General features: G+C 36.3%; 2 protein-coding genes across 5 annotated transcripts in view; one reads left to right on the forward strand and one right to left on the reverse strand.

Moving 5' to 3' along the window:
• Positions 1 to 287: 287 nt before the first annotated feature.
• Positions 288 to 14,961, forward strand: eco (Establishment of cohesion). The gene is made up of 11 exons (XM_076129281.1): positions 288 to 825; positions 2,417 to 3,478; positions 3,814 to 4,050; positions 5,797 to 6,018; positions 6,442 to 6,585; positions 8,762 to 8,860; positions 9,479 to 9,594; positions 9,953 to 10,021; positions 10,270 to 10,437; positions 10,815 to 10,936; positions 11,212 to 14,961. The coding sequence occupies exons 1-11, from the start codon at positions 567 to 569 to the stop codon at positions 11,414 to 11,416; spliced, it is 2,703 nt and encodes a 900-aa protein (XP_075985396.1). The 5' UTR covers positions 288 to 566; the 3' UTR covers positions 11,417 to 14,961.
• Positions 14,962 to 15,165: 204 nt separating this feature from the next.
• The window catches only part of Galphas (G protein alpha s subunit), a 40,396-nt gene continuing 30,873 nt past the window's right edge, over positions 15,166 to 24,688 (reverse strand). For all 4 annotated transcript variants that reach the window (XM_076129682.1, XM_076129684.1, XM_076129681.1 and 1 more), the window contains exons 10-11: positions 22,415 to 22,582; positions 15,166 to 22,127 (exon numbers count right to left, since the gene is read on the reverse strand). In XM_076129682.1, coding sequence (XP_075985797.1) covers positions 22,436 to 22,582 — 147 coding nt within the window. In that variant the 3' untranslated portion in view covers positions 15,166 to 22,127; positions 22,415 to 22,435. The remainder of the gene's footprint in view (positions 22,128 to 22,414; positions 22,583 to 24,688) is intronic.

Genomic DNA, 24,688 nt, shown 5'->3' on the forward strand with positions numbered 1-24,688 from the left:
ATTTTATGAATTTTAATTTAACAAGGGATTTCTAAACCTACCTATGCGTCAAAACTTAAAACCTATTTCATACGTCATAATTATATTTAAAATGTATTTTTATTCATTTAATACTTTCCGAATGAATCTAATCTCATTATTTTACATTATTGAATAACACAAACTATTAAAACACTCACAAGATTACTGTAAATATATTGAAGTTGGTACTTATTGAAAAGAAGTTGCATTAATTTTAACAAATTAAATAGTTAAAAAGCGGCAACACTGGACCCTGACAGGTGTTTACGCGCCAAACAACAATGGTTGCTGGCGAAAGTATCTAACGTTTGATAAGTTTTTCTATACACGTTTTTTGATAAATTTTACTGGACTTTTACTAAATTACGAGTACTAAAAATTAATATAACGTCTACAATAGTTGAATCCAGTATAATATGAGTTATAACTGTAGGAAACTAGATAAAAAATTGATTATGTAGCGAGGCTACATCGTTGTTCCGTTGATGTGCAGTGTCCGATATCGTGTTTTATTGTTAATTAAGGTCAGTAATTAGGTCAGAGAGATGGCCGCGACAACTCCTAGGCGTTCCTCTCGGATTCCTCATACTCACACGCCGAAAATGTCGGAGAGAAAGAAGGGGTTATTTCAAAGTGAGGAGATGGCTTCCCGGGAGTCTTTGACGACGCACCGAAGATTGCCGGTGGTGGATAGCGAGAGTGACAGCGAGGACTGTGACCTGGGCATCATCAGCACCCTGGATTCCAGTTCTGGAGATGAGAATGACCAGAATGTTCCGAAGACGCCAGAACGCAGCCTATGGCGTAAGTATTTGTATACAAACTCTTTGAACTTTTTAAAACATATAAAGTATATAAATAACAGTGTGTACAACAACCAGTATGTTATTGGAGGTCTTCATGACATGTGATGGTAACTTTCCATTGGCAACAAGTTGTCCCAAGGTCCTTTTTGTTAAGTTTTTATATCCTTATATAAAACCTAACCTTGCGAAGTTATACATGGTGTATTAAACCTTTTTAGTCTACCAGACTGTTTATAAGACAAACTTTATTATTGATAACCCTGTTCACTTTTCATGAATGGATTACTAATACTGATTATTATAAAATAATATACTGTAGTTAAGTTAACTTATTGCAGACCATAATATATACTTTCAACTCATAAACTTGTTTATAGAGCAAGAATGATAGTAACTAGCCAAATTAATTGTAAATTAATTAATAATTAATTAATTCATAATATATGTATCTAGCTTTTTATGTGTATGTGAATGGAAGTAAACAATTTCAGTCCCATTCTTAACAAAATGCACATACTTTGTCTTTGAACAATTCTACAATCATTAACTCAATTGCATTTTACATAAACAAAATATTAATTAACTTATAACTATTACAAATGACTTTGTTCTACATGTATCTTAAAAATGGCCCCTAAACATCCTTAGGTCATGTAATCATTTAGAATTGAGGTCAATATACTTTAGTCTGCTTGATAAAATCATTGTTGATGAAATAGTATGAGACATTGCATGTTCAAAGAAAATTATAGGGATCATAGCAACTTGAGTTTTTTGGTCTCTCTCTCTCTAAAAATATAATTATGTAATTTTGTCTACAATATGAAGCATGTTATCTTCAATACAAATTATTTTCAGTGAGATTCCGAACTAGTAAAGACCCAGTAGTATTTTAGGACTCACTACACTACTGTAAAATATTCTGATTAACATTTTCTGGGTCTTACTCAGAAAAGTTTGACCCAAAAAAGGCTTTATTGCAGTTGCTTGGTGATTTTCACATTTTCTGAATCTTACTAAGAAAAACTAGACTAAAAGAAGACTCTTTTGCACATAGATGTATAATTAAATGCATAGGTACCTAGTTATCTTGTGTTTAGTGAGCCCTTAGTTATCTGATGATGCAAGTAGAGTAAGCTTAGTGTAACTAGGATTTTAAAATTATGATTTAGACCTTACACTCACTAAATGCTTTATTTATTCTGCCATACACAAAAATGAACTAGTTCTCAATTTAACTATTTGATTCAGAAGAATATTCAAGTGTGAAGACTATAAATAAGTAATAACTTTTGTTGAACTATAACATTAAACTTATTTATCATTATTAAGCTGAGCTTATCAGTTATATATTACAGTTGCATCTTTTTATCCAAAACACAAACAATTTATTCAAATCAACTGTATTAACTTACCTACTTGTTACTTGAAAAAAAAAGTTTAACTATGCAAAAGTACATAAACATAGTAATAAAGTAGTAATTATAATATATTAACAAAATACATTGTATTTAAATTAAGACATTCACAAAATTAATTATGATTATATCCATATTTATGCACTAAAACTTACATTATTTTATCTACAGATGAAACAAGAAGTCAGACACGTAAACTGTTGAAAGAAAACTATGATTTGAAGAGCTTCATTAAATCTCCATTTACACTAAAGAAGTACCAAACACGATACTGTCCGGATGCAAAATGTACGGGTTCTATCTCAACCCCAGCTACTCCGCACTTAAACAACCACCCTGGGACTCCATCTTCAACTCACTCCTGTGCAAGTGTCCATACCACATCGTCTACTTCAAGCAGGGCCCGCAAAAGCTTGGCCAGTCTCATTGCAGACACAGAAAGCTGCAGCAGCTCTCTAAAAGACCTGAATTTCGACACTGATTCTGGCACAGACTCGAAAGAAAACACACCAACTAAACCGAGGAGGTCTAGCCGAAAGAAAATGACGCCAAAACTGCAGAGTTTCAAAGGAGTTTTGCTCGAACAGAAGAAAAACATCACGCCAATGAAAACGGCTGTCGTTTGTTTGACAAAGATGGATATGAGTACGATGTTATCTCCCACTCAGATGCAGAAAACTCCTCACAATACTACTGAAGTGGCTTCCCCACCGAAATTGCATAGCCGTCGTTCTGTTATTGAGATTGGAGAGAGTCCAGAGTCAGCTTGTGATAGCGAGAAGAGTCACAAACGACTTCGCAACGATAGTATAACTGACAGTGGACCACATTCAAAGTACCCACGCATAGAAAATGCGCCTAAAGCACGTCTATCTTTGTTCAATAGTGATAGACTGAAGGAAATTTTATCAGCTAAGTCTTTCTATGGGAAAAGTAACCCTGAATTGAATACTAGTGTAACAGCTAAGATATCTAGTGCTATCGAAGCCAGCGCTACACATAGGCGTATGAGACACTCTCACTCTCACAGGCGTAAGAGGAAACCGGGCCAGATTAACTCGGGAGTAAAACATAGGATCCGAAAGCCTAAAATCCATAAGAATAAGGTGACTAGGTACAATAATGTGTCTCTGAACGGTTCTATGCTGAATAGTACGGTTGTTTCTAATAAATCAGCCAGTATGAATGACACGTCGATGCTGAGTCAGAATTCATCTCAAGAGCTTGGAAATGGTAAGTAATTATTTATTTTTCATATGCCTATTAGTGTTCAATTTTGTGTCACAGTTTTTCAAGTCGCCTGACGGACTTTAACAAGCCTTTACTACTTTTATATGCTTGGATAAATCTGAAACCTACTACCTACACGCCGTCTAAACGCGTTAATGTTGCGGAGTCGATCAGCTCAAACACCACTAAGAGGCTATCCATTTATGATCAGTTACCAACCGGTTAGCGCAAATAGTCATTAGTGCTACTCTAGGCTTAAACCTTAACAACTCTATCACCCTTGAAAGAGACCTTTGCTCAGCAGCGAATACAATATAAAGGTCTTTTTTGGCTTTCAGATAAAGCAGACCCATTTGACAAAGAAAAACAAACAATCGAAGCTCTCCTTAGTCAATGGACAGAGGAAGACGTGCCTGAATCAGAGCTGTCCTTCAACAGACCGGCTCAGGAGCTACCATGTTTTAATAGCACGGTTATTGAAGAGACTAACCAGATATTCCAGCCAGTAACCGCTGTGCCGGTCAATGTGGCCTCTCTGCCGCAAGATTCTGAAGCTGTGATTATAGAATTAGGAGGTATGGCACTTTTATTAGGCTTACTTTTATGTTTTTTTTAATATCCCTTTACTGTCCCACTTCAGGACAAGGATTTCCTCCCAAACGAGGTAGGGGTTAGGCCTTGAGTCCACCACACTGGCCAAGTGCGGGTTGGGGACTTTGCATGCCTACAATAAATGTATACGATATTTTCCTTCACCGTTGGAGCAAGTGATTATTATTTCTAATACACACATAACTTCGAAAAGTCATTGGAGTGTTGCCTCGGATTTGAACCTGGGACCACTTGCGTGGGAGGTGCCAACTTAAACCACTCGGCTATTACTGCTCCTCACTTTTGTGTTATGCGGCTGAATTCGTATTTTACGACTTATAAATGCCGGAACGTAAATCTACGTGAGGCATAATGGATAAAAATGAGTTTCTGATGGCAATATACATATTATTTGAGAAACATTAAGACAATGACATGATGTTTTAATGTGATCCATCCGGATCACGATCACCGGATCCGGTCCAATATGCGCCTGGAACTTTTGAATTTGCGTTCATAGAACGTTGTAGCGGCTCGCTACATACAGCGACATCTACTGGGACCAGCGCGCAACCAACCACCACGCGCAGTGTGACTGACGTCACAAGTCCTGAATCGCGCTATCGAAGTTTGCACGGCAACTGACTATATATACAAGTCCCCGACTAAAACAGTCGGGCAGCCTAGGCCCACCAGGCACGATCACCTCGCCTGGTCGGAGGATCCTCCCTTTGTGTAGGAGGAACATGATCACCTCGTTCCTCCACAGTGGTGACCCCGACGTGATTGGAAGCAGCCTTCACGAAGATCAGACCAGCAGCAGCAAACCTTCGCACCCTCATCACTCCTCACTCCTACAGCAGCAGTCGTACAACTCCAGCCAGCATCTTCGGCCACACCAGGGCATTCCACGAACATGTCGCTCACGCACATGACTGGCATACCCTACGGCCTCAGCGGCATCCAACCTGGGCATCATCGTCACGCTACTCTGACGCACCCAGGGCACCGCAACGCTTCGTCTCGACTCACCGCAGACAACAAGCACCTCGCCCCGACTCACTGGGGACACTTCACCGCACACCGCACACCGCACACCGCACACCGCACCTCTCCGACTCACTGGAGTTAGCGGCATACAGTTCCGACTCACTGGGACTTGCGGCATACAGTTCCGACTCACTGGGACTAGCGGCATACAGTTCCGACTCACTGGGACTAGCGGAATTCGAGTTCCGACTCACTGGAACTCATCAATGGCAGGCACTGGAGAGACTGACTGACATGAAGAGAAGATCGACCTACGGTCTGAGGGGGAGTGATGTAGCGGCTCGCTACATACAGCGACATCTACTGGGACCAGCGCGCAACCAACCACCACGCGCAGTGTGACTGACGTCACAAGTCCTGAATCGCGCTATCGAAGTTTGCACGGCAACTGACTATATATACAAGTCCCCGACTAAAACAGTCGGGCAGCCTAGGCCCACCAGGCACGATCACCTCGCCTGGTCGGAGGATCCTCCCTTTGTGTAGGAGGAACATGATCACCTCGTTCCTCCACAACGTCAAAACTAAGAGGATTTGTTACAGACACTAAAGCTGTGCCAAGAAAATTCTTATATAGCGAATTATTTAATTATTTTTACGAATCATCAAACTATATCAAGACCACACTCCTTATAAGAAACAACTTCACAACATCAATAATCTTTTCAATTCCTCCCTAGGTCAAAAACCAGCCCTCCTGCCCTCAGGCATGGCTCCTCTCCCGCTCAGCGTATCTTCATCCCCTCTCCCTCAAGGAGTGGCCATCCTCCCGCAGACCACTGACGACGTCGTGATGACGGAGGCGGAAGGACATGTGGACAATCATGGAGATGTGCCGAAGAGTGGGCAGTTCTTGCCGGTGGAAGGTGGATATATACTGGTGGAGGAAAATGCTGTGCCTTGTGAGTACTTCTTTATGTTTTATTTGATTTCGTTACTTTATTCAAATTCGAAGACCTTTTTGTTGTAGGGTTCATTAAAATGGCCTTGCCTACCTTTATGGAAAAATATATGATTTTAATTGAGTAAATTGTCTTTAGTCCGTAAATAGAAAATTATGTAACATTACGTTTGTCTGTTCTACAGTGCTATTATTGTAGAGTATGTAACAGGTACATAATTTATCTTTTACCACTGATAAGTTTTTTACCCATTGTAGCTTTGGAGACAATATGCATGGTTCCCATTTATTATTTTACCCCAACCCTTCACTTGTCACCTTGATGAGCAAACATAGTCTTTTCTCTAATAGAAAGAGAGACCTTGAGAAATTGCTACTAACAATACTTGAACTATAATAAAAATATGTTTTTTTTCCCTTGTAGCCCAGGAAGAACTACCAGACTTGGACGAGATAGAACGCGAGTTACGTATGCTAGACGAGCAGATCCTCAAGATGGCGGAGACGAACAACATCAACGCTGAAGCTGTACTCGCATCTACTGAGACCGCCATACCTGCTGTTAACAGTCAGTATAACTGAATTACATCAATTACTATAATATTAACAATAGAATTTCCCTCTAAGACGTTTAGATAGTGAGAAGCGCTCAAAGCCAGTTACGGTCACCAATCGGTGAACAATCAGTGTGTTAAGTAAGCAACCCATGGCGGTCATTCTTTAGATGGGTGACCGTATAGTGATATTTGGCTTGACTAGAAAGATATGTTTTCTTTTTTTTTTGACTGCCTCCGTGGCGCAGTGGTTTAGGTCGCCACGCCGATACCACTGCAACGGGAGGTCGTGGGTTCGATTCCCACACGGGACAATTATTTGTGCGATCCACAAATAATTGTTTCGGGTCTGGTTGTGCTTTGTGTCCGTTGTTTGTATGTTTGTAAAAGTCCCCGCGACACAAGAGCAATTCTTAGTGCGGGAGTTGTCTTTTTTTTTTTAAAAACAAAAAAAAAAACAAAAAAACAGTTGCTTATTATGTTTCCCGCTACATACCACCATTTTTATTTCTTAAGCTTGTCGTCACGCTATGACTAATAAGAGTGAAGTATCAATATTTCTTTTTTATGAAAACGGGAAACCTAAACTCAATGCTGACGAAGTCACGGGCGTCCGCTAGTCATGTTATAAAACTTCTACCTCATTTAATAAGTAGTGTCATTTTCAAAGTTCACAACATTCATTTGTATTTTTTATATCTTACTTCGCGACCTAAAAATAAATGTCTGACATGATAACAATCTTATGTTAATATTTTACTGACAAATTTAGGATGTTTTGTCACTAACTGTCGCCGTCGACGTTGCATTACTTATTTTTGAAGATATTTTAATCTCGACTATGTTTTTCCGACTCTCCAAATGAGTATAACTAAAATGTAATGTGACAACAGTATTGATAAATCTGCGCTACCTTATGAACTATCAATGTGATTTTGAATTCCTTTAATGCGTAATAAGCCTACCTATTAGTTCTTTATTAAGCTTTTTGCTAGTAAGTAAATAATCCATACTAATATAATTAATGCGAAAGTAACTCTGTCTGTCTGTTACTCCATCACGCCTAAATTACTGAACCTGCATGAAATTTGGTATGGAGATATTTTGATACCCGAGAAAGGACATAGGCTACTTTTTACCCTGGGAAAATGACGCATTTCCATGGGAAAATTCAGGTGGCGGTAAAAGCTAGTAAATTGATATGTTTTGAACAAGGCAGATAATATATATTTTTTGTCAAAATCCCTATAGAATAAGTACTTATTATCAGTGTGTAGTATTTTTCACCTTGTTTCAAACAATGGTATAATGAAACATTTCACAATACTAACATAAATAATAAGATTTATTACTTTATTGTATTTAAAACTGCGTATGTAAGTTAAATGTTAAATTTTAATTAAATTTATTGGATAATTTAATATACCTTTCATGCAAGAGTTTAATATAAGAGGCTGTTTATGTTAATATAGCTGACCCGTGCAACTTCGCTTGCGTCACATATGAGATTTCCCCGTTTTTGTAACATTTTTCGTTGCTACCCCGCTCCTAATGGTCGTAGCATGATGTTATATAGCCTAAAGCCTTCCTCGATAAATGGTATATTCAACACAAAAAAAAAAATCAATTCGCACTAGTGTTCCTAAGATTAGCGCGTTCAAACAAACAAACTCTTCAGCTTTGTAATATTGGTATAATTAATATAATGTTATTATTATTACTAGATCTATATTTATAAATGAAATTGAGTAACAGCCAAACAGTTATCTCCGAGCGTACATACATAAAATGTCATGTATATAACCTAATACTAAAGGTACTTTGGTGAACCCAGGTTCTGGGTTTAAGAATATTGAAAAACAAACTTCATTTCATTAACCTCGTAATAAGTATTTGAAATAGTCGTGTTATGAATCTATAACCGTTTCGGAAATGCGGAATAATTAAAAAACCTTCCTCAATAAATGGACTATTGACCATATTCAGATTTTTTTAATTCAAATATTCCTGAGATTAGCGTGTTCAAACAATCAAACTCTTCAGCTTTATATTATTAGTATAGAAAAGTAGACTTGTTTAATTTGAGTTCAATCATCATCAATTTATGTTTTTGTTATAAAAAAATAATGGACTATTATTGATACACCTCTAAACTCTATTTGCAACTAATTTGTGATTATTATTTCATAGATGTAACTACCGGGCAAGCTGCAGAGAAGGCTGACAAACCGAAGTTGTTCCCTATTTTCGACAAACCGAACCCCGGCATCGCTACACCAGGCACTAAAGGTAAGCATTAAATAATATATATTAGCTTAGCCTTTGTTCCAAACTATGTCGGAGTCGGCTTCCAGTCTCACTGGATGCAGCTGAATATCAGTGTTGTACATGAAGCTACTGCCTATCTGACCTCCACAACCCAGTTACCTTGGTTATAACACGATACCCTTAAGCATTAAATAATATTTGTATTAAACTATCGTTCTACTATTATTATACTCACTTCAGTTTGTAAAATGTAGGTATTGATGTTTGTTACTCTTTTATACAAAAACTACAGAAAGTTAAAATCATGTTATACAAAGGAAGATATGGGTTATAATTTTTGATATTACTTCTAGTTTACTACAATATCCATTAATTTATTTATAAATTTAGCTTCAATAAATAATTTGTTATACGACGAGCACTCGCCGTAAATAATTCATATCTACTCGTAATTAGCTTTAAGTAATAGAATCAAACTACAATATTAATACTTTAAAATTGATACTTTTATTTCAATCGCGTTTAAGACCCGTAGACCGAGTATTTTCAGCTTATTATATCTTAAAGTCTTAAGTTTATGTACTATATAATAGGTAGATAATAACGACTATAACTTATACCGTTGTTGTTAAATTGTAGGTACATCAGAGAAAAACAAGAAGATATTGAAGACTGGTGACGATCAGTACGTCATTGACGCCGGTCAGAAGAAGTTCGGAGCCACACAGTGCGCGGAGTGCGGGACTATTTATCAGGTATGCTAGTTAAACTAATATAATATTAAGTTAGTACAAAGCTTTGACTGCCTCCGTGGCACAGTGGTTTAAGCCGCCACGCCGCTACCGTCGCGTCGTGGGTTCGATTCCCACGCTGTCGGGTCTGGTTGTACTTGGTATCCGTTGTTTGTATGTTTGTTGAAGTCCCCGCGACAAAAAAATGTTAATACTTAACTAAGGTAATGTTGCATGGATTAAAGAATTCGTGCTACACTTAAACTTAGCCGGCTAATACGGACTTACGAAATGTGTTGCCATAATTTATTTTTTGTTACAGAAAAGTGTCCAACTGTGTGATAATTGTATGGTTTTCGTAACAATTATGTTTATTTTCCAGATCGGAGATCCGCAAGACGAACACGATCACTTGGTTCATCACAACGCGACAGACGTGCTACGGTTTAATGTTAGTACTTCGTTAATACCGCTAAACTTTTAATTGGTCGGTAACGACCCAAATTAAATAAAAGGCTAAATTATTAAATTCAGCAAAAAAATATTATCGAGTTGCTAAAATTAATGCTAAAAATGACTCTGAGTTTATACGGGCTATAGAAAGATAACTAGAAAGCAATATTGTAACTTCTAAAGTATTAAAATTGACAAAAATAAAGTCTGGTTTGAATGGTATTAAGTAAAATATTACTGTTATAGGGTTGGAAAGACGAGTGCATAGTGGACAGATCGGGTACAGCGCGGTGTATCCGTGTGCGAGGCGGCGAGACTGGCTGGAAGAAGGTGGAACAGCTGCTCGATAGGATCGTACACCCACACCTCGGATACGGGAACAACCTGCCTAAGGAACTGATACATACTTATACCGTGAGTATCATAAACTATAATGTACATATTTAAACTCCAAGCGTAAAGTAAACCGTTCATAACTCGAAGACACCTGTGCCTAGTAGTGGAACAATAATGTATTTTATTTAAACCTAGTTTTTTGTGGTCACCAAAAACCTTAGCCAACATGGTGAACTCAAGGCTTAACCGTCCACCATCACGGGAGGAGACCCTTCCAGAGCAGTCGGACATTAATGGGTTAATTTATTTTCTATTTGTGGCCAAATTTTTCAAGTTGCCCAAAAGTTGACGGGTCCAGCTAGTCACCGCGATACAGGACATTCTTAGTGCGAGAGAATTTGTTTCTAAGAAACTTCGGTGAGTTAGAAAATTATCAATATTGTTTTATATTCCAGGCTTATTTGTATGTGGACAAGAAGCAAATAGTTGGATGTTTGATAGTGGAACCCAAATTACGAGCCTTCAAACTGATCCCTGGCGACCCTGACTGTTGCAGTGTCGAAGATTATCCAGTCAAGTGAGTACCAATAATTATGAAGTTAATTATCATTAACCATAAAGCATCTTTTGCAAAACAGTTAAATTACTGTATATGACTTTATAGTCACTGATTTTATACACTCACTCATTGACTGCCTCAATTTCATTATTGGGTCAAGCTTTACTTTAAAGTTATGTTATAATAAAGCTCAATATAGACTACCATTTACTACAAATTATGCCTTTGTATTGTGTAAGCAAATATAGCACTACTCTCTCAAACAAACTAGATTAACTATGATAATTTTCTAGGTGCGGTGTATCTCGTATCTGGTGCCACATCAACCACCGTCGGCGCGGCATCGCGGGCCGTTTACTGGACTGTGCGCGCGCCTCGTTCCTGTACGGCGCCGCGCTCAGGGTACAGGACCTCGCCTTCAGTGCCCCCACTACCGCGGGGAAAGCATTCGCCACTAAGTACTGTGGCACTGAGAATTTCTACGTGTACCTTGATTGAGTGATGTAGTGACGCATTTTGGACTAGTGTTTTGTGAAAAACTTTTATGAAATGTGATGATAAGTTATAAATGAAGACTTCTGAAGAGCTTTGGAGATAACTGCAAAATTGAAGGCAAATAACTATTGGCTTGTAAAAGGCCTAATTTAGACAACCACCGAAACTGTCTTGTGGCATGTTGGCTTTGAAAGTTGTGGTCTTCGGGTAAATCTAATGTTATATGATATGAGCCAGAGATGATTGTGCCTGCAGCTGTAGTTGTCTGAGAAAACATTTGTCTTTGTTTTTTACTGTCTTAACAGTGATTTTTCAGTTAAGGAAATTGGAATTATGGACTTCAAACAGTGATGAAAAACTACTTATTAATATATGTTTTCGAAGAGATTTTTGTAAGAGATAAAAGACAATCGTGAGCAGATAGTGATGTTAAATTTGTGTGGTTTCTATTAAAGACTTTGCTACTCAGCAATTCATAGTTTTAAGTTGTGAAAAATTAAAACACTAAAATGTGTTTTTCTACCTCCTACCTGAACTGTTTGAAATAGTTGCTATATGCAAAATATACAAATTTGGAGACTGTTTTATGGAAGAACTTTATAATAATGTGGAAATTTCGGATTATTGTTTTTTAAATACGTAATTAAAACTTTAGCGGTAGTTTTTCGGCGAGATGTTCAAACGACAGTCAATTTTTAAGTGTTTCTAAAAGTTAAGTATGTCTATCGCTCAAACAGAACAAAGTTACAGTGATAACACAAGAATTATGTTAGAGAAAAACTAACATTAAGTATCTTAAAATTGATTTTCATTTGAGTATTCTGTTTTTTTGTCTCTTTTGCTCCTATCACTGACAAAGTGGGGCAAAGGGGGACAAAATATTTTCTGCTAAAGTTTAATTCATTGTTTTTAATAAAAAAAGTCTCAAACTGGAATTTTACTGTTTTTATGTGTTATGACAAGGCTAGTTTGTAAATAGTTTTAATGCATGAAAAGTCATTTTCAGTGATAATTATTTAGGGACCAATTAAGTATAGTTTAGGATAATCCTGCCAGTTTTACAAGTGATTTTAAAGTACATACTCTGTATGTATTCTATTCTAGGTAAAAATAAGTTTAATACTCCTGTAATGAGAGAGCCTATCTCAGCTCTGCTTTTGTGCAAGAGTGACAGAGAGGAACAGTAATTGTTTAAAATACAATCGAAATACTACTTTTATTTCAAGTAACTTTTACTCACTGCCAAAAATAACAGGTTTTATTCATTTACTAGACACAACAATCCACACTTAAATTTCGAAATTCCAGTGTCTTGTTTTAATTTTAAGTGTTAGTTAAATAAGATTTTAAATTGCTGTCTACTCCAGAAGTATGAAAAAATACTTTTCTTTTAATACTGATATTTTCTTTTATTTATTTTAAATGTTTCAAGCACCTTTTATTCTTAGTCCTTGTCAAATTCGAAATAAAGAATACTTAAGACACTTAGTGCCAATTTAGTTTATAAGTTTTTAATTTTTAAGTAACCTCAAATTAAGATAAGTTTTAGTTTTTGACTTAATTTTACTGTTAATTTTTAAGATTTTTGGAGATATTTTTTACAGAAAACAGTTTTAAAATCGTGCCTTTGATAGTTAAGTAGGAATCTACTTGTTTTTGATGTTTTTGATAATGCTGTTATATTTCTCAAATTCAAAAGTTTAACGGCCCGTTTTACGACTTTCAGATAAGTATAGGTTAACTTATCAGGTAGAATTTTGGCAAATATTTTTTTCTTACTTTATCTGTGGGTTACGCTATTAGACACGGTATCTGTAAGTCGTGAAACTAGCTGTGTGTATTGTAACTCTTGGAACAAAAGTACTTTCTAAAAAAACTTTTCAAGTTAGTTCTTTGTATCTTCACGATTGCCGTTAAAAGCATTTCTTTTAATGTATATAAGCAAATTGTAAAAAAACACTTTTTCATACATTTTTAAGTTGTCCAGTCAAATTAGTATTAACTGAAATAAGCATTTTTGTCGAATTACGTTTACCTTGCACCCATAGACAATAGTTAACTCTAAGACCAATAGACTATCCAAAACGCTTTTAATTTTAATAGTATCGATACATACCTCAGTTTTTATAATAGATTTTTGATAAAACACGCTTAATTAAGACGAAATATGAATGTGCAATGTATTAAGAAAGTACTTGATACATTTTCTTAAAGATTTTGATATGATAGTAACTTTGCCACCTTTGAAATGTCTTCATTAATTATTTATCAGGTGGAATTTCATTTCATACGTTTGCTGTCACTACCTATCGGATAAGTTATCCGACATTTATCTATAACCAATAAAATGGTCTTTAGTCTATTGCGGAAGAAAGCGAGACTCATAATTTATTTCCCAAAAATAGTAAACAAAAAGAAAAATACTAAAAATTAGTGATCTTTAACCATTTTAACAACAACTTATCTTATATATTGTACATTTATAGTTTGTCTTAATAACTTCAGGTCAGTACGCTTATATTTAATGTAGGTTAGGTGAGCCTTATGCAGACTTGCTGATAGAAAATACTCTTTTATTTTGTAGTTTAACTTTTGTACTTTGCCCAATTTAAGCTTAGCGCAGAGAAAAAATATTTTGGTATTTTATTTATTTAACATGTAACGGGGATTAGCGCAATACGCAATATGTACCTTAGTTTGAAGATAGACCTTTATAAGATTTGGGACCGACAAAATGAGCCTTTCTTTTAAAATATAACAATTCTAAAATGTTCTGGAAGTTTGTAAGTTACATTAAAGTATGATCATGGTTTTATGCCCGATTTCTGAGACACATTTAGCGGTAGTTTATCTGTTCAAACTGACATTTTTATATGAGCTTAAATGCTATTGATAAGATAAACTACCGCTAAATGTACCTAGCTGGGGGTTTGAAAGGTTAGATATAGGGAAGGGTTAGTTAATATAAATTCCTACTAAACATTATTAAGCGATGGACAATGTAAAACAAATACTGTTTATATTTACGTGTAACTTCAAGTAAACCAACTTAAAAATTGCTTGATAGTGTGAATCCCTGCATCATTTTATATCATGCAATGCAAATGTTCAAGTCACGTCTGCCCTATTCAATACAAAATATGTTTGCAAACTTATATGGTATAAAAAGTGCAATATCGTCGAAATGCAGCGCTAAGCTTTCTCTTATAATTTTATTATTCAAGTGTCATGAAGACTAGTCTCTATATTTATAATAGATCTGATTTTCGTTCGGTTATAATTTTTCTTATTATTATCTCACACTTTTCAATGTTACAGTTTTTTAAACACATTTTTAACCCATTTTTATAACGTTAAGGGCAAGTCCAAAGATGTTTCGTACCTTATGTATTGCCATAGAATTGTAAATAATATTTATTTATAATTTTTGTTTTCTATTTCATTCCTTTTCGATGTTTTTGACAAAATACTCGTTTACTTTCGAACTGCTCTTTATGTTACACAGAATGTGTGCTTTTGGTTTTAATAATAAATTTGATTTTTATAAATGTATTGCGTTTTATTCTTTATTGAATCCTACTTGATTAATAATATAGTCAACTTACCTGTGGTCCTAGGGGTAGTGAATAAGACTGCCGGACAAATCATATCTCTGTTCTATTTTATAATTATTTCTGCCTCGTGAAAGTCTGAAACCATAATACCAATCTGTTGTAATTACGTAGAAGCGGGTAACAAATAAAATACAACAATTTTAAAACAACATTTATTTTTACATACATTAAGTCGGATTCAAAATGCCTGAAACATACTGATTTTTGTACACATCAGTTATAGATTATTATTAATTTCATGGACAGTAAATTATATATTCTCTTTGCACGAATCTGTGGAGACAATAAAAATGATAAGCGTTTGTTATTTATAATCACTTCGCAGTACACACTACTATACACATAAATATTAAAAATTTCATTTTTATCTTTAGGAATTTCATTAATTAGGTATATTTTTTAAATTAAATTTGTTAAAAATATAGATTTTCAGTATATCATTAAACGTAGGTATTAAGAGTAAATACACCATACTCCGCAGTCCGTCGGTAACGAATACAAATGTAAAGTGCTGATCTCAAATACCGATTCTAAACAAAGTGTGACTTTGAGCTATGCTATAAAATATCTAGTTAAAAAAATTAACTACCGAAAATTGAGAGAAAAATACGTTTTTTTATTATTTTTGTGCTACAATGGAAAGAAATCTATGAGCACTAATTAAATGCCATCATTATGTTCAGCGAGAGAGATGCGGTACAGGTAAAACATTACCAAAAATATTTGCAGTCCACCGCTGCACTTTGTTTAAACAAAAGGGTACTCGACACGATCCCCACATACATATTGTGCGCAAGTACATTCACTTATCACTACTATGAAGATATATTTAAAAAAGGAGGAATCTTTCAATACTATTTGGTTATTGGCAACGGACGTTACGTACCTACTAGTCAAGGAGTCGAACACGCGAAACAAAGTATTATCTACGTCGATATTGTTGCTTCGAACACGATTATATGAAAAATATGTAAATGAAATATATGCCCCCGGACACGGTCTAACCGAAAGCCTATCCACCTCAACCCTATACTGGCAGTATTTCATCTAAATATTGAAAAACATAGAAAATTATGTTCTAAGCTACCTTTATACACGTTACATGACTCACATGTTATTGCGTTCACTTAAATCGTAAAAGATGAGGGTAGGACAGCAATATACAATGTTTACACAATTGTACCGCGTAGCAGCGCTCGGCGGGACGGCTCACGTCAACTGAGTGATCTGTACGACTAATTGAACGAAAGTAAACCATCGAGGCATTAACTGCCGATCCCCACCACATTGACTTGGAATAATTTTCTTCAATTACCCTACAAATGTGTTTAGTTTGTAAGTGTCCCCCGACAACGCGCCTACGTTCTATATACACGTTGTGAATGAATGTTAAGATCCCACGACGCCGGGACTATCAGAAACTCACGGACGCTTCAGCATTCATATAAAAATCAAACTAAAACCATTACGTATAATTTTAAGTCTTTGTAGTACGAACAACCGAAAAATATTGTGAGCTTAAAATGGCATTATTTAAATCAACACTTCAACTAAACCTCTTACAACTCAAGCGTTTAATCCTAAATAATTTTAGAATTCAAAGTGCTTCACTATAAATTGTGATTCTTCTAAAGTGATTTTTATATCAAAAGCTTAGCCAGGTGACGCTTTTTAAGTGAGTGATGGTTTAGATAACCAACACCTAGAGCCATATGTGACACCACATTGATTTTCAAACTACTCAATTATGCTTCAAACGACTTTATCGTTTCTTTATTGGCGTCTACTAATTTTTCAATCAATGTCAATTGATTTTCATTCCTAACCTTACCCTGATTTTGTCTCAACCAATGGGAACCGTTATGTTGGTTATTAAACGCCACTCATGTGCACCCGGCCTACGATTGAAGTCTGTTGAAATTAAACGAGTGTGCACATACCTTAGACAGTATGTTCCTTATGGTAACGACTTTTGACACTTAAACGTACAAAATTATAAAAAAAATGTTTCTAATTTATGAGCACATGAGGTGTCTTAATGTATTTTAAAATTTATGAGTCAAAGTTAAGGACGAAAATGATTTTGTGACAAAATGAGTATACAATAAGCTCAAATGTGAATTTTCAATGTCCTAGAAACTTGTTCTTTTTCGTGAAATTTACTACTGAATAATGAATCAATGGGTGGGCAAAATTATGTGCATATTATATTTGGTGAAAATCGTTCGCGTAACTATCAATTCCTTAGAGCATTACAGTAAAGTGCTTAGTTTAAGTGCTAAAAGTCGTCCAGTCCGATTAGATCCGACGAATAGAAACGTATCAGAAAGACTTCGCCCATTCAGACTACGAAATTCATAAAATACATATTTTTGTAACTTTTGCAATCGGATTTTTTATTTAATATTTTTTTTTTGCGATACACTAGAACTTACTTAAATAGCTACCAAATAGTACTTTTTACTTTTTTTTAATTTTACATATATATTAAAGAATGCCATGTTAATTTTTAATTACACAATGATTTTTTTCTATAGTGATGTGATGCAGTACGGAGGTCGAATTATTGCACTCAAAACTGCGAACGCGGAACGGAAATGTACACGTTTTGAAGTCGGCTAGGGGTAAGCGTTCAGTGTCCCGGACTGGAACATGATGGGTATATCGTATAAGACTGGTTAACCTACCGTCTAGTATTATTTTAATTAAAAAAACTATCACAACGCACCGCATTCACACGTCACTCAGATCGCCTTTAATTGACAGGCACCAAATATCTCGTGTCGACCTCCGTACGCGAACAGCATGAATTAAACATAGAGTTTCATTTAATATTTTAAATGTACGTTATATTCTCCTCTACTTACATTTAAAGTGAAAACTTATATAACACAAAAAGAAAAAAAAATACAATTTCAATATAAGTTATATTTAAAAAAACTATAGTGTTACGATTAGAAAGCAAAAAATAGCGATTTTGTTACTTTACATACAATACGAGGAAGGAATATTTCAGTTTTTTTAGTATGGTAACATAGGATATGGTGTTTCCGCTGGCAACACTAGATTATGGCACATAACACAAACTCCAGCTTAACTTTCTTATATTAAGGACCATTTTCTAACAAATTATATATTAACAATTTATACCGTTTAAGGTGGTAAACAAAATATCTAGTAATAGTCAATTTCACTGTTACTAGTATAAATATATAAATGATAAGTGAGTGTAGTGCCGGTAGAGAGTTGAGTGACAATCTATCGCGTCTACAATGAAAATCGCTTTGATATTATACAATGTTTCAGTGGAATGAGTGCAGAGCGAGAGATGCGCGGCAACAGTCCTGTGCCAACATTGCCTGGACATCGAACTCCCCACCAACACTCACGCCTTAAACGGCAAACAATATACACTAAATAATATATTAAGATTCATAACGATAGAATAGATCATTTCGATTTAAAAAATATTCTCTTAAAATAGCACAATGTGTAAGTACATAAACCAATTTAAAATTTTATATTTTTATATAAATAAAAAATAATTCTATTTTAGTAAATTAATGTTAGGATAGGTTAGTAATCTTTGTACTTAAAGGCTAAAATTGTGTCCATCTTATAAACGAAAAAAAAAATAGAATAATCTTTGAAAATATTTTTTTTAAACTCAAATACTGCTAGGATATTGATATTCAGCCGGCCGCATTAGATACGAACGGGTCTTTGGACCTTAAGTTACTAGAAGCTCACATTACAAAAGAAATATTAAAAACTAAGTTATGAACTACAAAAGCACTTGTGTTGTTACATTTTAGTCAAAAATTGTGCTATAAAACGAGTAAGACAAACAAAAATAATAGAATTACAAAAAAAATATCTATACACGATATTGGAAGACGTACATTGATAAAAATAATAGCTTTAACTATTTAGTAAACACTAGAAACTTTGACAGTAATGTGTTGTATTCAAATAATATTAGTTTTCTATCTTTAGATATTAGATTGCATAAATTTTACGATTTTATATATATTTTTCTAATGTTCTAATGCAATCTTAAACTGTCAATTTTGACAGTTCAGGCTGAATACAACACACCAATGCCACAATCCCAAAGAAAAATAATAAAATTAAAAAATCTCTGTAATCAAAAATATACAGACAACAAATAATTCATAAGTTTGAATAAAGAACAAAAAACATGGCTACACGACTGTGTATATTTTCACTACAAAATTGTATGTTTATTTATATATCGGGCGTTTAAATAAATAAAATAATTTGGCCTAATTTGAGCATATTATTGCGCTCGATAAGTTAGGGTGGAGCAGTGGACTGTGCACGGAGAAACTTGGAAACTATTTTTAAATGACTTCAAAAATATATTATTGGACAACTCACACACGGTCATTTGATTCCAAACTAAGCAGAGCTTGTATTATGGTAACCAAATAACTGATAAACATACTTATATACTTCTAAATACATACTTATATAGATAAATTTACATAAAAGGGCAGCAGTTTTCATTTCGACGCGATTTCTTTTTACTAAATTTATTTAAAAAAAAGAACTTTTGACAGTTTTGTGCATCGACAGCAATGTTGTTATTGCCAATAACGTCCATTGATGAAACATAAATTGTATTTCTTTTAACTTTGAAGCCCTTTACAAGCTTTTGCTATTGTAGATAAAAAAATGTGTTTAATTAACAAATATTCTTTAGCGGATCGAGTAATTCTAACCTTGAACAGAGAACAGAACTTGTACTTATGTTTATGACGATTGATATTTAATAAAATGACATAAAATCATTCATGCCTTATATAACACCACGCCTGTTATAACCGAAAGTGTAGTCAGAGCTGTATGAAATGCGCTAATCTTTATATATATAATTCTTCTGTAAGTGTGTATGTCACTGAGCTTCTCTTAAACGACTAGACCGATTTTGATGAAATTTTTTGTGTGTGTTCAAGGGGATCTGAGAATGGTTTAGATTATTAAAAAAAGTTTAAAATTTTCAAATTAAAGACGTGTAGACAGGACAGCGTCTGCCGAGTCCGCTAGTATTCTAATATAAATTGATTTTCTTGCCATAGTTTTTATTTATTTCCATACACAGTCCACTAATCGACTCTAAAACTTAAAATCTAGTTACTCGAGTGATGTGAATACTAATAGCCTCGAGACTTATCTATTACACGATGATCCTTAATATAAAACCGTTTACACACTGCCGAGTGGCGCGGACGACCGACGACTGTGAACAGACTTTATATACTTAAATAAATTAATGGTTAACTTTTTTGTGCAAGTTTTTATGCTATAGTATTAATATCTTTATATCCCGTAACGTCGTCGTCTCGCTTCCGTCTCACTCCATCTTTCGGGTCGTTCGCACCTAGCCTAGATTTATATCTAGACCTAATTACAACTTGAATTTTATTTCATCTAAATCAACGTAACGTAAGTCGATTTTCCCGATCTCAAAACGATTTTAGTCGATTATTATAAACTTCGCGTTGATACATTCTGTCCTAACCCAGCTTACTGTATCGCAATGAATTAATTAACTTTAAAAATAAACGTTTAAACAATATTCAACTATTAATTTAAAATAGAATCTTGAAGCAAATAATAATTATAATAAGAATTAAGAACAACTTATAAGTACCATTTGTTTGTGTCAACTGATTCAAACATCGTAAATAGACCATTCGACTAAAAATATCGATACAAAATAAACATAATTTGCAGCATTCGAAAACTCCATACTCCAATCGAGCAGTCGAATTAGTCGAATCACGTCACAACCCAAGACCCGACAATGTCACATCACTATATTTTAGAAATAAGAACATAGTGTTGTGCGATCACAAAATCGACTGAGGCGAAAACTTACTAATAATGATAATGCATCGTAATATGGACTTAGGGTGTTTACACAGTCACTATATCCATAGCACTTTTAGTGAATAGTCACAAAAATAAAATTACACCTAAATAATAGAATGCATATAAAATTTTTAGTAAGTTTTCGCTTAAAATCGACTATTAGTTGCCAGCTTTTTGGGAACTTGGACGTTCGGAAACACCATGGGAGCATCGCTAGCCGTGACATATCGATAATCGCTTCGTTTCGATTACAAATCGCCTAAACATGATCGCCAAAAAATAATACAGTTTTTATAAAGCAAATGTGGCTTAGATTGTTTGAATTTGACATTGAATATATAAGAATACATTCGAGTAAACAATTTTTTGTCCAAAAGTATTTAAAATATTTCCAAAAACACTAAATTTTCTAGAAAAATATTCGAGATCGAGCCACGCTAGTTCATTCGAGAAAATAAATATTTTGAAGGAATCTCTGATTAGATATGTACCTAGAAGGGAGAGTTTTAAAAACTGAATATACATAAAAAAATATGGCGATCATATAAATTACTAAGTTAACAAACGTATGTATAAATATAACGAGGATAACGGAGTAACGGAATAACGTTAAATAACAAAACAATAAGGTATTAATATCATTATTTGTTAACTTAATAACAAGGCGATTATTTAACTTAACAATAACTATGATAAACTGTTAACTATCACTCATAACGATTATGAATCATCGTCGATATAGAAAACGTGTAAAACGTTTAAAATTAATTAAATAATTTGCTTTCAGAAAACATGTTTTTAACTTAACATTCGTATTTCAAAACATCGTTAACTCAACCAAAGTTTGTCAAAAAGATCGTTAACTTAACGAAATACTTTCAAAAACACCGTTAACTTAACGAAATATTTTCAAAAAACATCGTTAACTTGACGAAATATTTTCAAAAAACATCGTTAACTTAGCTACAGATTTTCAAAAACATCGTTAACTTAACGACAACCCATCAAAAACGTTAATCAACTTAACTTAATACCACGTTTGTACAGTTATCAACGATGATTCAGCAAGTATCTCCACTGTGTACAGTTACAATCGTTACGAAGCGTTACCGTCACGTGGCCGCACTACGGGAGGCTCACAGTGCACGAGCGTCGAGCTGGCGCGGGACCCTGCCGCCCGCCTCCACACCACATACGATTGTCTGCAACAACAAGAAAGCGCAGATAATAACACAATTTTCAATATATATGAATCATGAATGAGCAGAATATGAAGAAAATGAATGAATGAGCAGTGATAGCCGAGTGGTATAAGTTGACACCTTCCACGCAAGTTAAAACATTTCTCGAAGGTACGCAAAGTCTACAACCCGCGGTGTTGACCAGCGTGTAGGACACAAGGCCTAACTCCTCCCTCACAACGGGAGGAGACCCTTGCCCAGCAGTGGGACATGAATGGGTTAATTTATTATAATGTATAGATACATACGTAGTGACGGATGGTGCGTGGTTAGAGCAGCTCGTACTGGCGCAGGTGCATGCGCTGGATGATGTCGCGGCAGTCGTTGAACACACGCTTGATGTTCTCGGTGTCCACGGCGCACGTGAAGTGCGGGTAGCAGTAGTGCTTGCCGTCGCCGCTCGCCGTGCTTATACGCTGTTACAAACAGATACAACATAGCGTTATTAATATGCCTATAACATAATATACGGCCAGATAAAAGTAATGTCACTTATAAAGGGACAACTGATGGAATAGAGTTCCACTCGAACAGTTCTTGAAAGATATTTGAGAATAGTTTTCAAAATTTCACATGCACGCCAGATTTCATCTCGATATCATTTTATCATTTTCACAGACGATCACCTGAGCAAAATGTTTCTACATAAACCTCAGCTCCGATTAAAAGAATGACAGTTTGACTGATTCTTGCCAGCATGCTTTAAACAATTTTTTATGTCTTTATTTCCAGGTCCCCTTTTTTTAGCCTAACGCCCGATTGCGTTACGGTATGTCCCTTTTTAAATATCAATTTATTCGTACAGTACTAACAAAAAAAGAGAGACCACCCTACAAAGTCACACACAGCTACAATTCTAGGTGGTATGCTAACAAGGAACTCGTCCCGGATGAAGTACTTGGCGCGCGCCACGTCGGGGTGCTCGCTCACACACAGCTACAACAAGTGCTAGTAATACTAACAAGGAACTCGTCCCGGATGAAGTACTTGGCGCGCGCCACGTCGGGGTGCTCGCTCACACACAGCTACAACAAGTGCTAGTAATACTAACAAGGAACTCGTCCCGGATGAAGTACTTGGCGCGCGCCACGTCGGGGTGCTCGCTCACACACAGCTACAACAAGTGCTAGTAATACTAACAAGGAACTCGTCCCGGATGAAGTACTTGGCGCGCGCCACGTCGGGGTGCTCGCTCACACACAGCTACAACAAGTGCTAGTAATACTAACAAGGAACTCGTCCCGGATGAAGTACTTGGCGCGCGCCACGTCGGGGTGCTCGCTCACACACAGCTACAACAAGTGCTAGTAATACTAACAAGGAACTCGTCCCGGATGAAGTACTTGGCGCGCGCCACGTCGGGGTGCTCGCTCACACACAGCTACAACAAGTGCTAGTAATACTAACAAGGAACTCGTCCCGGATGAAGTACTTGGCGCGCGCCACGTCGGGGTGCTCGCTCACACACAGCTACAACAAGTGCTAGTAATACTAACAAGGAACTCGTCCCGGATGAAGTACTTGGCGCGCGCCACGTCGGGGTGCTCGCTCACACACAGCTACAACAAGTGCTAGTAATACTAACAAGGAACTCGTCCCGGATGAAGTACTTGGCGCGCGCCACGTCGGGGTGCTCGCTCACACACAGCTACAACAAGTGCTAGTAATACTAACAAGGAACTCGTCCCGGATGAAGTACTTGGCGCGCGCCACGTCGGGGTGCTCGCTCACACACAGCTACAACAAGTGCTAGTAATACTAACAAGGAGCTCGTCCCGGATGAAGTACTTGGCGCGCGCCACGTCGGGGTGCTCGCTCACACACAGCTACAACAAGTGCTAGTAATACTAACAAGGAACTCGTCCCGGATGAAGTACTTGGCGCGCGCCACGTCGGGGTGCTCGCTCACACACAGCTACAACAAGTGCTAGTAATACTAACAAGGAACTCGTCCCGGATGAAGTACTTGGCGCGCGCCACGTCGGGGTGCTCGCTCACACACAGCTACAACAAGTGCTAGTAATACTAACAAGGAACTCGTCCCGGATGAAGTACTTGGCGCGCGCCACGTCGGGGTGCTCGCTCACACACAGCTACAACAAGTGCTAGTAATACTAACAAGGAACTCGTCCCGGATGAAGTACTTGGCGCGCGCCACGTCGGGGTGCTCGCTCACACACAGCTACAACAAGTGCTAGTAATACTAACAAGGAACTCGTCCCGGATGAAGTACTTGGCGCGCGCCACGTCGGGGTGCTCGCTCACACACAGCTACAACAAGTGCTAGTAATACTAACAAGGAACTCGTCCCGGATGAAGTACTTGGCGCGCGCCACGTCGGGGTGCTCGCTCACACACAGCTACAACAAGTGCTAGTAATACTAACAAGGAACTCGTCCCGGATGAAGTACTTGGCGCGCGCCACGTCGGGGTGCTCGCTCACACACAGCTACAACAAGTGCTAGTAATACTAACAAGGAACTCGTCCCGGATGAAGTACTTGGCGCGCGCCACGTCGGGGT

The sequence above is a fragment of the Anticarsia gemmatalis genome, chromosome 22 (genome assembly GCF_050436995.1).
Source record: "Anticarsia gemmatalis isolate Benzon Research Colony breed Stoneville strain chromosome 22, ilAntGemm2 primary, whole genome shotgun sequence".
NCBI classification, from domain to species: domain Eukaryota; kingdom Metazoa; phylum Arthropoda; class Insecta; order Lepidoptera; family Erebidae; genus Anticarsia; species Anticarsia gemmatalis.

Excerpts from the sequence above, each read along its gene's own strand:
- eco (XM_076129281.1), top strand. The coding sequence starts at position 567 with ATGGCCGCGACAACTCCTAGGCGTTCCTCTCGGATTCCTCATACTCAC. Across the intron at positions 826-2,416 it reads GCCAGAACGCAGCCTATGGC|ATGAAACAAGAAGTCAGACA; the intron begins GTAAGTATTTGT and ends TTTTATCTACAG. Across the intron at positions 8,861-9,478 it reads CGCTACACCAGGCACTAAAG|GTACATCAGAGAAAAACAAG; the intron begins GTAAGCATTAAA and ends GTTAAATTGTAG.